Here is a 13,259-nt window from a genome sequence, read left to right as displayed (position 1 = left end):
GTGTGAAGCCCATTTCTGGTGTCCCCCGCCGTGATATTGCTGGAATATTGCTAAAAGCGACGTAAAACCATACTCACTCACTCACTCACTACTTTAACAGGTGTTGTTGGTGGAATAAAGACGTCATGTCAAAAGTTGATGTGTTAGTGGTTTATTAGTGACAGCAAGTTAATTTGTGACGAAAGGATTCCCTTTTTTATGGATTTTTAAAAAATGTTCTTGTTTTGCCTATTTGTGCTGTTATGATTTTTGGCACACTAAGACTAGAAGATATAATCTTTATATCCTTTTTTTATTACATGTCAAAAACATATCTTGGAACTGATGTAAAGATATAAAAAAACTTCTTTTCAAAATGTGTTGCTTTTTCTAAAGTGGTTCTGTTCCTTCTGAGTATTATCCGGGGTCACAAAGCTGATAGATTTGGCCTTAGGTGATGTAACACAATTACCGGTACTGAGTGAAAAGTTGGATAAAAGTGGTGTTATTGTGCTCATACGACTTTAATCAATCTGACGACATGTGACATTTAAAATCTGTGATTAGAGTCTGTGAGACAATGACTTGACAAATCCTTCCCTTATCACACACCAATGTTGTGAGTGGAATTTTTTCAGCACTGTCGAGATTAAATGACTCCTAAGTAGAGATGTGATAACGTGCTTCGTGAGTAACTCTGGCCTCAAACACACTGGTTTAGCTTGACACAGCACTCCAAGATACACTTCAGTTCCCTTAATCTTCATTACTTCTAGAAACAGGTTCGAGTGTCAGATTTGCCTCCCGGTTCGCCCAGATTATGTTTCTAGGTTCTTCAAGCACCATACCCATGCTCGTGGGTTTCACCAAAGTTGTAAACCTCTGAGACATTCAATGAGACATTCAAGCTTTCTTCCCACATTAGCCTAAAAAAGAACAATAATCTTGGTTCTCAGGCACCACCAACATCATTTTTATTTTCATTTTAATTTAAAAAAATAAATCCTAATACAGTAAACTACGGTTATAATGAACTCAAAAAGACCACTAATTTTAGTTCGTAATAACTGTAGTTCGTTATAGGCAAATATACAGCATTTATACAACAAATGGTAGGGACTAAAAAATATTTGTTATATTGGTCACTTCGTTATAAGCGTGTTTGTTCTAAATGTACTTTACTGTACTTTAAAACAGTGCGATCCAATATATATATATGTTACAGGAAACAAGTATAATCAGTGATTAAGTCTAATAACTGGAAATTTCAGTGATTATGTCTAATAACTGATTCACTCGGTGGTTATGTCTAATTACTGGAATCTTCAGTAATTAGACATAATCACTGAAATGAATCAAGGGATTTTATACTTGTTTACTGAAAGCATATCCCTGCCTTTTTATAATAACTTGTGAGAAGGCTTCATTATCCTGTCCTAAGCCAATCTCCTGTAAACAAACAGAATCATGTGTTGTAACAACATTTGAGAAGGCTTCGCTAGTTGTCCATAGAAATCAAAACACAACATGCTTCTCTTAACAAGCATATATATATAAGCTTTGCAGGTACTTTTCTTTACAGTGGACTGCAAGCCCTTCAAAACAAAAATACCAAAAACCGACCTAAATTAATAAATCAAATACTTAAAAGCTCCAACGACCTAACTAAGGCAGGCAAACAAATAACCTTCTTGTGGATACCCGCCCACGTAGGAATATACGGTAATGAAAACGCCGATAAAGCAACTAAACTATCCCTCAAAATCCCAGAAATAAGCTTAAACTTACCCATCTCAAAATCAGAAATTAAAAGTGTAAACAAGCAAAAAATCACAAAAAATGGCATAACCTATATCTAAACTCAAATAGCCAAATCAAAAAAGTGCTCAGCAAACCACTAACCAAACCAAAACTTCTCCATCCATCCAAAAAAATTGACAGAGTAATCACTAAACTCCAAACAGGACACACCAACCTAAATAACCACCTAAAAAAAATTAAAAAACACACTACAGGTAACTGCCCACACTGCAAACAACCAGAAACCCCAGAACACGCACTCACCCACTGCACACACTACCTAACACATCGAACCGCATTACAAACCACCCTCAATCTAAACAAGGCTCTAACTCTAGAAGCAATACTAAACCCACAAAATAAACTAGAAAACTTCAAGGCCTTAGGTGTATTCTTAATAAAAACGGAACTAATAAACGCATCTAAAAACGCAATAACCTACCAAATCAAAATCACATAAACAAACAAACATCCACCATACCCAGCTCCCTTAGTTCCCCTCCCCAATCCCATCGGCATCTATTCCAAATCTCAAAATTCCCAAATTCTATATAAGCAACCCCTAAAACCCCCCTCTTGGGTTGCACAGACCACTTTCGCCCCTTTCGGAAACACATTAAATGGCCTGGCCGGGCCCGTGTGCGAAATACGCATCAGTCGGAAAGCGCACGTTAAATCTCCAAAGTAAGTAAGTAAGTAGTTTTCTTTACACGCACACTGCTTAACTGTGCATCTCGTGTTACGGTAATGGCCGCAACAGGAGTTTGTATGCTTGTTTATGTAGAGAGCCTCTTCACATGTTGATGGTATGCAACTGTTTATTTGGTTACATACAAAACAAAAAACAAAAACACTGCCCGCCTGCACTATGTTTTCAAAAGTCATTGCCTGGGAACCAATTCTTCTATTTTTTTAAGCCTTAAGCTGACACGACGTGATATAACTGGAACACTGTTCAAAGCAGCGTTAACCCAACTCAGTCTCTCTTAGATTTTCCCAGATTTTGATCCTTGTTTGTCAATGACTTATTCATTGTTGTCAGAATGAACGCCTCAGCTGGAGGACAACAAATAGCATCAAGCTCCAGAGCTGCTGTGATTAAATTTTCTATTAGGAAACTAACTAAAATGTTTGAATGTGCTCCTTCAAATTTTTTTTGGCCAACATTTGCAGCTCCATACTTGTTATATTATTAAAGCCAGCAGATGTTACATCAAACACTCCATCATTGCCATGTCACTCAAAACAGGTTGGCCTCACTCCGAGTCTCCGATATGACATGTTTCTATGCACAGAGGATATTAATGCAATCAAAGCCCGTCTGTGGTAAAGTAGCTTGTCTGTCAGTCTACAGCATTTCAGGGGGCACGGGTGGCCCAGTCGTCTAAAGCGCCGCGATTCGCTGTGCATTATGCTGAAAGGGGAGACTTACTCTACTTTTAAAACATTATTGTTTTAATATTTTTCAAACATGTCTAACATGTCTAAGATATCAGCTGTATTTATCATCATTCATTCAACATTTGTCTCCATAATTTCTTGAAGTTAATTTTAGCATGTGTGAAAAACACATAACTATGTTATTCTCCAATGCTAAGGGGAGCACGGGTGGCCCAGTCGTCTAAGGTGCCGTGATTCGCTGTACAGAGTTGCGTCCCTTGGGCACACCAGAAACCTTCGCCCCGATTATTATCACCGAGGTGGTAAACGTCTAAGAGCTGCATCACTTCGGGCTTTCCTCCCACATTAAGCTGACACACCGTGATATAACTGGAATACTGTTAAAAGTGGTGTTAAACCTCACTCACTACAATGCTAAAATTGGCATCATTGACAATTGATGACTCAGCATTATCATCATAAACTGTGCATGAAAGGACAGGAAAGCTGACACATTCAACAAAGTAGTGAAGTCAGTGTCTGAATATTTTGATAATAATTTGTTACACAAATGATCAGCGTTAGAAATTAGCACTAGTCCTGTAGTCCTTGCCAAGCTGCCCAATAGTTAAGGTATCATAAGAACTGGTAGAAATTTACCATTTTTAAGTGTTTTGCTGTATGTTAACATCGTAAGGACTGGCGGACGAAAATGTTAGTTTCTACCATTGATGAGTGAGTGAGTGAGTGAGTGAGTGAGTGAGTGAGTTTTGTTTAACGCCGCTTTTAACAGTATTCCAGTTATATCGCCTCGTGTTAGCTTAATGTGGGAGGAAAGCCCGAAGTGATGCAGGTCTCAAGACGTTTACCACTTCGGTGAAACCCACGAGCATGGGTATGGTGCTGACAAACCTAGAAACATAATCGGGGCAAACCGGGATTCGAACCCACAATCATAGGTTTCTGGCGCGCCCAAGGGACGCAACTCTGCACAGCCAATCGCGGCGCCTTAGAGGACTGGGCCGGCCGTGCCCCCCTACCGCTGATGATATGATGGATTTTCAACCCCTTTGTAAAGAAGACATGATGGATACTTCCGATGGAATGGCTGCAGATGTATAAACTAATTTACAGGCACAACGTGAACCCATGTTCTCATGTCCCAAACATTTTCCATTACTCAAGCAGTCGTCCTTTCTTAACAGATTATCATGGAAGCCAAGCTTGGTAATAACACAGATATTTCACGATGAGATTTGTCTGACCAGAGAGTGGGCAAACTGTCAAACAGCTGGCCAGAGAAAGACCTGACCTATGCCTCAGCAATACTTGATTAGCAGGGAATTAGTTTATGTCAAATGAAGACCTTCGATCAATATCTTTGCATCCTGAAACCATGGTGAATTCTATTAGTCTTTCATGATCATATCCCCCTCAGTGCTGGTCGTGTAAATCGAATCTGCCTGCAGTAATTGATGTTGGTAAGGGATTCTTAGCTTTTAGGATTGATTTATCTTGATAATCCTCACCTAGCGAACCTTTACGAGAAAGTTACGCTTTGATATTTACTGATGCTTGTGGTATTGACTTTATTAATGTGTTTGGATTAATAAGAGGGTAGGATATGAAGGCAAGAGCAGTTAAATTTCTTTTAACATGTGTTTAGTTAAACAATAAATTGCAACCGTGTGTTTTGTGTTGGGAAGATTTTTTGATTTTTTACCATCTTCCCATTTACCTGGTACTATCCCAAATCAGACAATTTATCGAGGCCAGGAGTACTGTTCTTGTGGCTGTGGTCAGGTAGCCTAGTGGTTAAAGCTCTCGCTTGTCATGCTTAAGACCCAGGTTTGATTCCCCATGTGTTAAGCCTATTTCTCGTGCCCCTTGCCTTCATCACAAAAATTACTGTGGAGCAATAAAGTTTATCCACAAATAGAATAATTACTCTTGGCAACACCTTAAACGATTAGTTGAGTTTTGATTGGTTAATGAATCACCTAAATTTGTTACCTTTTTTATCTAAACTTAAACATTCCTACCAGTATCATGTTTAATGTGCGTACTTCAGTACAGATTTGTTGACATGGTATTTCCGGTGTTACATGCTCACGGTAATATCTTTGCATTGGGCAAAAAATCCATCAGAACTCATTATGGGATGTATAATGTGCACCCCCTTTATAAAGCTGTCTTTAGGCAAATTAAGTGTGCTTTATACCCAAGATAATATCATGCTTGACATCAGAATATAATTTGGGGAAAATACTTCTATAGATGAATGTTAGACGGTACATGTATGCTGTGATGCGTATCTGATACGTTTTTTAAATTATCACCCACCGTGTTGTGCTTTTTTTTGTCTGTACATACGCCGACACAGCCTTTATCTGGAGCCCTGCATTAACTGTTGAAGGATGTGTTTTACATGCATGAACTTTATATGTACAGCTGACATGGTGTTTTTCATCAAATAAAGAAAGAAGGGAGGAACAGCATTAGAAACTGGCACTAGTCCTGTAGTCCTTGCCAAACTGCCCAATGGTTAAGGTATCATGACTAGTAGAAATTTGCCCTTGATAAGGCTTTTGCTACTTGTTATCATTATAAGCACTAGTGGTATAACAATGTTAGTTTCTACCCCTGCAGAAACATAGCAATCTTTCTTGTGTGTAGGTAATGTCTGCATGGACTGATGGAATGAAAATTAAATAATTTATTCCTGACCGACGGCGCCTTGTTAAGACAGTGGCGTGGAGAGATCTCCGAGTAATCAGTTAAATCACCCTGCCTTGATGAGCACATAATTGATAGTCGTGTATTGAATACCATATTCAGCTAATGCATTGAGACTATCATTTCTGGTCAGATATTGAGGTTTCATCACAAGCATCAGACTGTTCAGTTATTAATACAAAAAAGAAAATGAAATAATTAATAACTTCAGCATATTAATGTGTATCTGTTTGTAAAATATTTAGGGAACAACTGCTATTGTATATAACTGTTTGAAGTAAATAATTTTCAGATAACAAATTTTGTGCATGTGACTTTTAGGGCGTGACAGTCTGTATTTTGGACAGTCATTGGTAGCAATAACTGAGGAACGGTTACACCACAGCACCAGATATGCCGTGCTTTGGGGTAAAATAAGCAAAATAATTTGCCCTATGATAACCCAATTAATTTTGAGTTATTTTGAAATCTAAAATATTAGTGTTACAATGAAAAGAACACTGCAGTATTACCCAATGAAGGCTTTCAGGCTGTGAACCTGTATTTCTTTGCTGATCGAAGTCAGGCATAATATATACATGAATTATACTGCAATGAATAATGCACACTTGTGCTACGTCCCACTGATTAACATAGACATATATATATATAGCTGTTGAGAACGTATGCGACATGTGACAGAATTGGCAGCATATGAACAGATGCAAATGTAGAGACGGCTTAAGCTGAAACATCATTTTAAGCAGAATTTTAATCTTTAAAAAAGGCCTTCTCTTTGGTTTAAAAATACCTTATAGACTGACATATAGAGTGAAAATATTTTGAATACCCCCCAAAACAATCATGACCTAATCATGCTAATGTGAATGTGAATGATAACATTTGAGTAAACAGGTGGTGAGCTGGAGCTGTTATATCATCTCTTCTTTCACTGTGTATGCCACCATGGCCACACATTGGTTAAAACAAGAATCATCTTTTTTGTTTCAGGGAGATCTGGCAAAGAAGAAAATTTACCCGACATTATGGTAAGAATGAGAAATCTTCGTAAAATAGCAATCTTTTTCAGTAAAGTTGTTAATTTCTGTTTCATTATAACCATTAGAGTACTTTTTTAATATAAAATGTGAAGATCCGGGGTAGAATAGGTCTTCAGCAACCCATGCTTGCCGTAAAAGGCGACTATGCTTGTCGTAAGAGGCGACTAATGGGATCGGGTGGTCAGGCTCGCTGGCTTGGTTGATTCATGTCATCGATCCCAATTGTGTGGATCAATGCTCATTATATCAATCAATGGATTGTCTGGTCCAGACTCGATTATTTACAGACTGCCGTCATATAGCTGGAATATTGCCAATAATATTGGAATTAAACCCAAACCAAATCTTATAAAATGATTCCTTAAAAATCATTATAATCCTGAACATTGCTGAACGCAAATGCCAAGTTACAAACATGACCGTGAACATATCTCTTTAGGTGGCTTTTCAAAGATGGACTCCTTCCTCCAAAGACTTACTTCATCGGCTATGCAAGAAGCAAACTTACTGTAGAGGATGTCAAGAAGCAATGTCTTCCACACATGAAGGTAAGCTTGAAGCAATTATACATGCACACTATGCATGCCATCGTACCCATGGCACAAAACATCAACACTGGTTTGTCCAGCTAGACTTCAATGTTTAGGATCACCTGTGATGTTGCTGGAAAATTGCTGATGGTGGCATAGAAAAAAATAAACATGTATGCTAAATTATGGATCTTGCTATCGATATTGATTTTTAGACACTACCAGTGTTAAGAAATACTGAGGGGTCCGGTACTATACTACTTTCTACTGATCTTGTGTATGAAGACCAGAATGGCAAGATACGTAATGTCACTCACTCACTCACTCACTCACTCACTCACTCACTCACTCACTCACTCACTCACTCACTCACTCACTCACTCACTCACTCACTCACTCACTCACTCACTCACTCACTCACTCGACTGCCTCCGTGTTCTAGTGGTAGAGCATCTGCCCAGAGAGCAGAAGGTCCGGGGTTCGATCCCCGGCCCCGTCATACCAAAAGACGTTAAAAGATGGTACTTCTTGTTACCCTATCTGGCATTAAGGGGCTAAAACAAGGACTGGTCGGCTCGGAGTCAGTATACTGTGACTGAGTGGGGTATTCATATTAAACTGCGGCATGGTATCTCAGTGAGCTAGCACTATAAATCGGCATCACGCCGGACTAGTACAAGCAACCACACAAACACATACACGTACATGCACGTCGCTATATAAGTGCAATAATCTTGGACGCAACGTTAAACCCCATTTCACCTCACTCACTCATTCACTCACTCACTTGCATATTGCTCAGATCAATGGGGAAAAACATTTTCTCACTCTCCTAATTGACCTCCAGGTGAAGAACGGGGAAGAAAAGAAGGTGGATGAGTTTTTCAAACTGCATCAGTACGTGGCCGGGAGCTACGACCAAACAGGAGACTTCTCCAGACTGAACAAGGCCATCGAGCAGAAGGGCGACCCCAACAGGCTCTTCTATCTGGCTCTGCCACCCTCAGTCTTCGAGAAGGTAACCCTCAACATCAAGGCTGTCTGCATGTCAAAAAAGTAGGTATTTATATTTTTATATTTATTACACAAGGGTCAAAACATTGGTGTACATATTAGGGCTGTTACGATTCACCCATGTATTCAGTGAATCGAACCGTATCCTTTCATGAATTGAATTCGTTAATCATGGCCACTAGAATCGAATATTTATTAATATGCAATCATGTGCATTTACATACCCTGCACCTAAAAATACCCATAAGAACATATAATATGCATAGATTTCTTCAAAGGCAACACTCTTAGTCTTATGTTTAATTTGACAGTAATGTCACTGGTCATTGTCGCATTTGAGCAGATACTAGTACCTGGATAAGTGCTGTATATAAATGTATAAATATATTAATAATTAACAAACCATGTAAAAAATATTATGTTGCTTTTAATTCACTGAATATAACAAATAATACATCAACTGCTGATTTGGTATTGTATTCGCGAATTAATATTCGTATTCATTACCCTATATTTGTGATATGAATCGTATTCGCTTCATAGTGTATTCATTACAGCCTTAGTACATATATTACTTATAGTTGCACAGTGTGCACAAGTCACTTTTCAGTTGCTGCTTGTAGAAGTTGATCATTTTTGGACTACCTTCGCTACATATGTTTATTATACCCCCGACCTAAAAGGTTCTCTTAAACCATTCAGTGGATTCATCTCAAACTTAGTACATATAATCTGTGTCATATGGAGGGGTGCAGTCAAAAGAAAAAAAAATGTTTTTATTAATTTTCCATTGTTTTATGAATTTTTCAAACCCTAACCCTATCCATTATTTAATTTGAAACTACTGACACACTAGGCGGGTTGGGGGTATTAGTGAGCCTTGCTCACTTTTGACCTTGTTCTTCATATTTCAATCATGATAAAACCATGTTTGTGTTTTTTAGATGCTACCAATTCTGTCACAGAGTGACTGAATTGATGTTCCTTTTGGTATTTATTAAAGAAAACGAAAGAGTTTAGAAGAACAATATCTTATTCAAACTGTTACATTTTCTCATCACATGCTCATGCAGCTGATAGTTTGTTTGTCCAATGTTTGACAGTTAGGTATTTTCAAAGAATTTTGTACATGTTGTATCGAGCCACACTGTTGGTGTAATTTCTCTCAACTGACAAACTGCAAATTGCAAATCACAAATCTGACAGTCTCCGTGGTCTAGTGGTAAAGCGTCCGCCCGGAGAGCGGAAGGTCCGGGGTTCAATCCCCGGCCGCGTGATACCAAAAGAAGTTAAAAGATGGTACTTGTTGTTACCCTGTCTGGCGCTTGGCATTAAGGGGCTAAAACAAGGACTGGTCGGCTCGGAGTCAGTATACTGTGTCTGAGTGGGGTATTCATGTTAAACTGCGGCATGGTATCTCAGTGAGCTAGCACTATAAATCGGCATCAGTCCGGTCTAGTACAAGCAGCCACACACACACGCACACACCTGCATGCACGTTGCTATATAAGTGCAATAATCTTGGACGCGATGTTAAACCCCATTTCACCTCACCTGTTTGTCCAATGTTTGACATTTAGGTATTTTCAAAGAATTTTGTACATGTTGTATCGAACCACACTGTTGGTGTAATTTCTCTCAGCTGACAAGTTGCAAATTGCAAATCACAAATCTGCAAAGTAGGCGAGTTCTTCCATTAAATGTGCTGTACAGAAGCTAAGAGGAACTAGGGGTGAAACGATACATCAGTGCATCGTGACTTTTTATGCAACAATACTATACACGATACATATATTTCTGTATCGATACAAGATGATACATTTGCTAAAATTAATTACGTACTACTCGTTTAATGACCTGCAGCGTTTTTAAGTCAAATATCGTAAAACGTGTTGAAATTAGCGTTTAAGTTAACCACGATAAATAGATACTACGAACTTGTGTCTACTTTTGCTTTTGCATTTGAGCTACCTCTGAAATATTTATAGCCAAGAAGTTTCCAAGCGATTTTATGTAAAGATGTGTATTGCAATATGTATCGTATCATGACCTATGTGTTGAGTTCCTCGTAACTTGACCTTGCTGTATTGTTTCACCCCTAAGAGAATCGACCAGTAAAGTTGTTAATTTCTGTTTCATTATAATCATTAGAGTATTTTTTTAATATAAAATGTGAAGATCCGGGGTAGAATAGGTCTTCAGCAACCCATGCTTGCCGTAAAAGGTGACTATACTTGTCGTAAAAGGCGACTAATTGGATCGGGTGGTCAGGCTCGCTGACTTGATTGATGCATGTCATCGATCCCAATTGCGTGGATCGATGCTCATGATATCAATCACTGGATTGTCTGGTCCAGACTCGATTATTTACAGACTGCCATCATATAGCTGGAATATTGCTGAGTGCGGCGTTAAACAACAAACCAAACAACCAACCAACAACCTAAGAGAACCAGTGCTGTTTGACATCAACATTGTTAGACTTCTAATACAGCCTTTCAATTTGCCAGAATATAGAAGTTTGTTGTTTACCTTCCGTGGAAGAACAAAAGAAACACAAACTATTTTTTTACAGCAACATGGCATCAATAACCTCTGCTGTGGTTAGGTCAATGAGCTTTGTAACCTCGACCTTTCTCGGTCACTGTAAAATGAGTTCAAAAACCGTTTTTGTTGATTCCTCTTCAAATCGCGTCTGTGGTAATAAGAAGAATATTACACTCATCTTCTGTTAGATATCAAGTTTATCATATTTCTGTCCCTTGTGAAATTATTTTCAGTTTGCGTGAACCTTGGGAAATCTGTAATCTTTCTTGTGAATGACAATAGTTTAATGTATAACATTGTTAGGTCAAACTTGAGGGTACAATGTCATGATTGTGGAATATCTGTCTGTGATTGCTGGCAAGACAAATGACAAATTCCTTAGGATTATATTAAAATTAACACTTGCAGAGACAAATGGACACGTATCATCGTAGAGAAGCCGTTTGGACATGATCTGGAGTCGTCCAATCGTTTGTCAGCCCATCTGTCCGCCCTGTTTAATGAGGAGGAGCTGTACCGAATTGATCACTATCTTGGCAAGGAGATGGTGCAGAATCTCATGGTTCTCAGGTGAGACATTTTTATCTCTACTAAAACTTTGCTGGGTCGGAAACTCTTACGTGCGTAAAGTTCCATGAAGGAGTTTGTGACACAGAAAACGTGGGATGAGAGTCATTATCGTCGCGATTGTGGTGGCCACTAACTTGACAGCCTCCTTGTTCTGTTTGTGGGTGATATTAATTGAATCAACTCAAAGTTCAAAGTTCACAGTTCACAGGGTAAGGTGACAGAGGCCACTCTCGGGATCTACAGAGCTCCAGATAACTTTTTGAGCAATAGAGTTTTTACTCGAAGGTGTCTATTTTAACTGGGTTATTACATTTGTCATTGTGTAACCAATATCTATTTATCTATTCATCTATTCACTCATCTATTCATCACTCTTTGGGTTTTTTCACAAAATGGTAAGCATTTTGAGATTTAAAAAAAATTTGAAATAATGTTTTAGATGTATATAACCGTTCTAACTATAGGCTTGACTCGGAAACTAAATTAGCTCATAATTGTGTTTCGGAAATTAGTTCCGTTGTATGCATGCTGAAAAAGCTTCATTGGGTATTTATGCGTGCTGTTTTCGAACAATTGAGTTTTCCATTTAATGCATGCATTTCTGTATGCAAGTTAATTGAAAGTAATAGGGTTTTGAATATTTTGGGGTGTGTTTTACACAAATACACAGCTTATCGTTACTCTGGATTTGGAAGGAGAGAAAATCTATATGGAGAGAAAATCAGACACTATCACTGACAAATAATCAGTGCTTTGTGTATACCACCAAAGGTTCTGATACAACATTGTAATGAATTGAAATTGTGCTAAAAGATTTTTTCACATAAGGACTGAGTAAAATGTACAGGGCCTTTTGGGTCAGTCTCTGGCTTAACATAATTAATAATCATAAAGACTTCTTGGCTGCTGAACTAGAGACTGGCTTTCCACTGCCAGAAACAGTGTTGTGGGTAAGGTTAAATCGGGACAGATTACAGTTTAACAGTGTGTGACGATAACATTTGATTCTAATAGCCCGAACTTGCCTCTTTGGATAATTCTTTTTCTACACTTAAGTGATATCACATCACTTTTATTAGCTGAGCTTACCAGACCATACAGAATCTTACTAGAGTCGGGGGGGGGGGGGTGGGGGGGAGTGGGTACATAGTTCCACTTTTCACAAAGTCTTTTCATTGCAATATTTTGTTTAGATATTTTTGTCCTTGATCTTTTGGATATGCCCGGAAAATGTCAGTGCAGTCAGGACAAATGTCATGACAAGCATCAGCTTTCTGTTTAAAAAACTAGAAATGTGCTCAGTCTCGTAATTTGTGTCCTCAATTTTTTCCTGTGTTTAACATTTCCATTTTAGTATCATATGTACCCTAGACCCATTCCCCACCGTATCTTTGTTGCTGGCGAATTGGTCCAGAGTACTTATTGTAGTAGAATGGAAACTTATGTACTGGATAATGGTTTATTTTAGTCATAAAAATGATGTTTGTGACTGTAGGCCTTGAAATTTACTGCAGGCTTTAAGTTGTTCCCACCCCTTTTGACATTAGGTAGATTGCAACACTGTAGTAGATCATTCTTGACGACAAGTGTAAACAAATGTTATATTTGGGATAACACTTTCTTAGTAAAGTACAGATTCTTGAACATTTTTGGGTCGAGTCCC

At 38.4% G+C, this 13,259-nt stretch overlaps 1 protein-coding gene across 2 annotated transcripts in view; it reads left to right on the top strand.

Moving 5' to 3' along the window:
* Positions 1–13,259, top strand: part of LOC124133836 (glucose-6-phosphate 1-dehydrogenase-like) — a 59,849-nt gene that overhangs the window by 4,839 nt on the left and 41,751 nt on the right. For both annotated transcript variants that reach the window (XM_046498400.2, XM_046498401.2), the window contains exons 2-5: positions 6,886–6,923; positions 7,375–7,483; positions 8,313–8,521; positions 11,435–11,596. In XM_046498400.2, the coding sequence (XP_046354356.1) occupies positions 6,886–6,923; positions 7,375–7,483; positions 8,313–8,521; positions 11,435–11,596 (518 nt within the window). The remainder of the gene's footprint in view (positions 1–6,885; positions 6,924–7,374; positions 7,484–8,312; positions 8,522–11,434; positions 11,597–13,259) is intronic.

The sequence above is a fragment of the Haliotis rufescens genome, unplaced genomic scaffold (genome assembly GCF_023055435.1).
Source record: "Haliotis rufescens isolate VD_foot unplaced genomic scaffold, xgHalRufe1.0.p SCAF_16, whole genome shotgun sequence".
NCBI lineage: Eukaryota > Metazoa > Mollusca > Gastropoda > Lepetellida > Haliotidae > Haliotis > Haliotis rufescens.
The sequence above is the reverse complement of the archived record's forward strand: the minus strand, read 5'-3'. Positions and strand labels throughout refer to the sequence as shown.